The sequence below is a fragment of the Musa acuminata genome, chromosome BXJ1-6 (assembly GCF_036884655.1).
Source record: "Musa acuminata AAA Group cultivar baxijiao chromosome BXJ1-6, Cavendish_Baxijiao_AAA, whole genome shotgun sequence".
NCBI lineage: Eukaryota > Viridiplantae > Streptophyta > Magnoliopsida > Zingiberales > Musaceae > Musa > Musa acuminata.
In genome coordinates this window covers 39,911,436-39,913,129 of record NC_088332.1, presented here as the reverse complement: position 1 = coordinate 39,913,129, position 1,694 = coordinate 39,911,436, and the positions used below count along the sequence as shown (strand labels likewise).

At 42.8% G+C, this 1,694-nt stretch overlaps 1 protein-coding gene across 1 annotated transcript; it reads right to left on the bottom strand.

Annotated features, from left to right (window-relative positions):
• Positions 1–531: 531 nt before the first annotated feature.
• Positions 532–1,266, bottom strand: LOC135677529 (E3 ubiquitin-protein ligase RING1-like). Its single transcript, XM_065189888.1, has one exon. It carries the CDS (start codon positions 1,264–1,266, stop codon positions 532–534), a length of 735 nt encoding a protein of 244 aa, XP_065045960.1.
• Positions 1,267–1,694: the final 428 nt, after the last annotated feature.

The following is a 1,694-nucleotide window of genomic DNA, read 5'->3' as shown; positions in this document are numbered from 1 at the left end:
TATGAGTATTTTATAAAAAATTACCTAAGATATATCTTGCAAATTTGAATGCTTACTAAAAGAATTTAAAATCAAAATTTTGAGTTAAAAATAAAATATATATCAATCTTATTGGTCAATTTATGATCTAAACTTTGCCATTGAGGTTTTACAATCAAAAAATCCTCCCCTCCCTTGTGATTATAATGGTATTTCTTACATATTTTCCTAAATATTTATGATTTTTTAATTATTTAAAAAATTCATCTTAATAAAATCAAAATGTTAGGAATAGTTGATACGTGGAATATTGACCTTTAATGTTAAATATAAAATTTTGATGATGAAATTAATTAAAAAAATTTAAAAATTAATCTTATAGTATCCTAAATTATATAGGAGATTTTGATTAAATGTACGGATTGTCAAATATTTAGATATAAGTGGTGTCAACGGCTCAAACAATGTGATAAAGGTCCTCATCAATGTATGTAAAACTCGAACGCCAAGATGTCTCTGTATCTCGGGAAGATCAAGAAGAGGAGAAGCATTTCAGGGATCAGCAGAAGCAGGTATGGCGTGTCTGCAGAGAGGACACACATGGCTTCTCTCCAACCATCGAGTGAGACAGCCGCCATGGAAGGCGTGCTTGCATGGCATCCGCGTCACCTCCACGCCCTCGTCGAACTCCGCGAAGCAGATGATGCAACTCTCCTCTCTGACATCTCCTCCACGCTCGTACTTCACCACCGCCAACTCCTCCACCGCATCTGTCGACGCCGGGATGCTGACGAAATCCCCGTCCTCGCCGACGCATTCGACGTCCAAAGAGGGTTCCTCATCGCTCGGGAAGTCGGACAAAAATACGTCGACGATCATCTCGATCCCGTTGCCCGAGTTGAAAGCCGTCTCGACTGGATCATTGCAGAAGGCAACGAGTTGTCTCTCCAACCGCCCGGCGAAGCAGATGTCATAACCATAGACGCCGGCGGTTAAGAGAACGGTCGAGATCGCCTGGCGGCGAGATGCTTGGTGGAGGAAGTCGCCGAGAGTGAAGAGAAAGGTGTGGTAGGCACGCGGCGGTTCCTGCACGACTTGACCTTCAAGAATGTGCATCACGGTGTAGCCGAGTTTGATCACCACCGGAGCCCATGCCGGCGTCCCATGAGTTTGATAGGCCCTGAGAACCCAATCGGCATGGCCATGGACAGGAGTCGTCTCCATCGTCGCCATCGCCTTCTTGTCGCACTTCAACCGTGTGAATGAACTCGGCTCAATTCCTGCCATGGAGTGGCTTTATATAGAGAGAGAGAGAGAGAGAGAGAGAGATTCTGGTCTGCGAATCCGAGACGGGATCGAATTCATCGAGTACAAATCGTAAAGACAATCGGACGCGTAGTTTCCGTTGCCACATGAGTTTGCGGGTTGGACTCCGAAAGCAGTTCCATTCGACACGTGTTGAAATCCTACGGTCGAACGAACTTGCTTCGTTCTTGATGGATTATTAGTGAAGATTTAATTGGAAATCGAAAGCTTTTATGACGTCATTCTAATTAAGTCAACTCTTTCCTGCTCCGTGTTGACGGAAGCCATTCACTATTAGACACCAAATTAATTCCTCCCTAAAACCAATCAAGCATTGACATCCAAAATATAGCTCGACAGCAAAATGTAGAATTGATTTTTTTTATTTTTAATATTTTATTATATAGCTC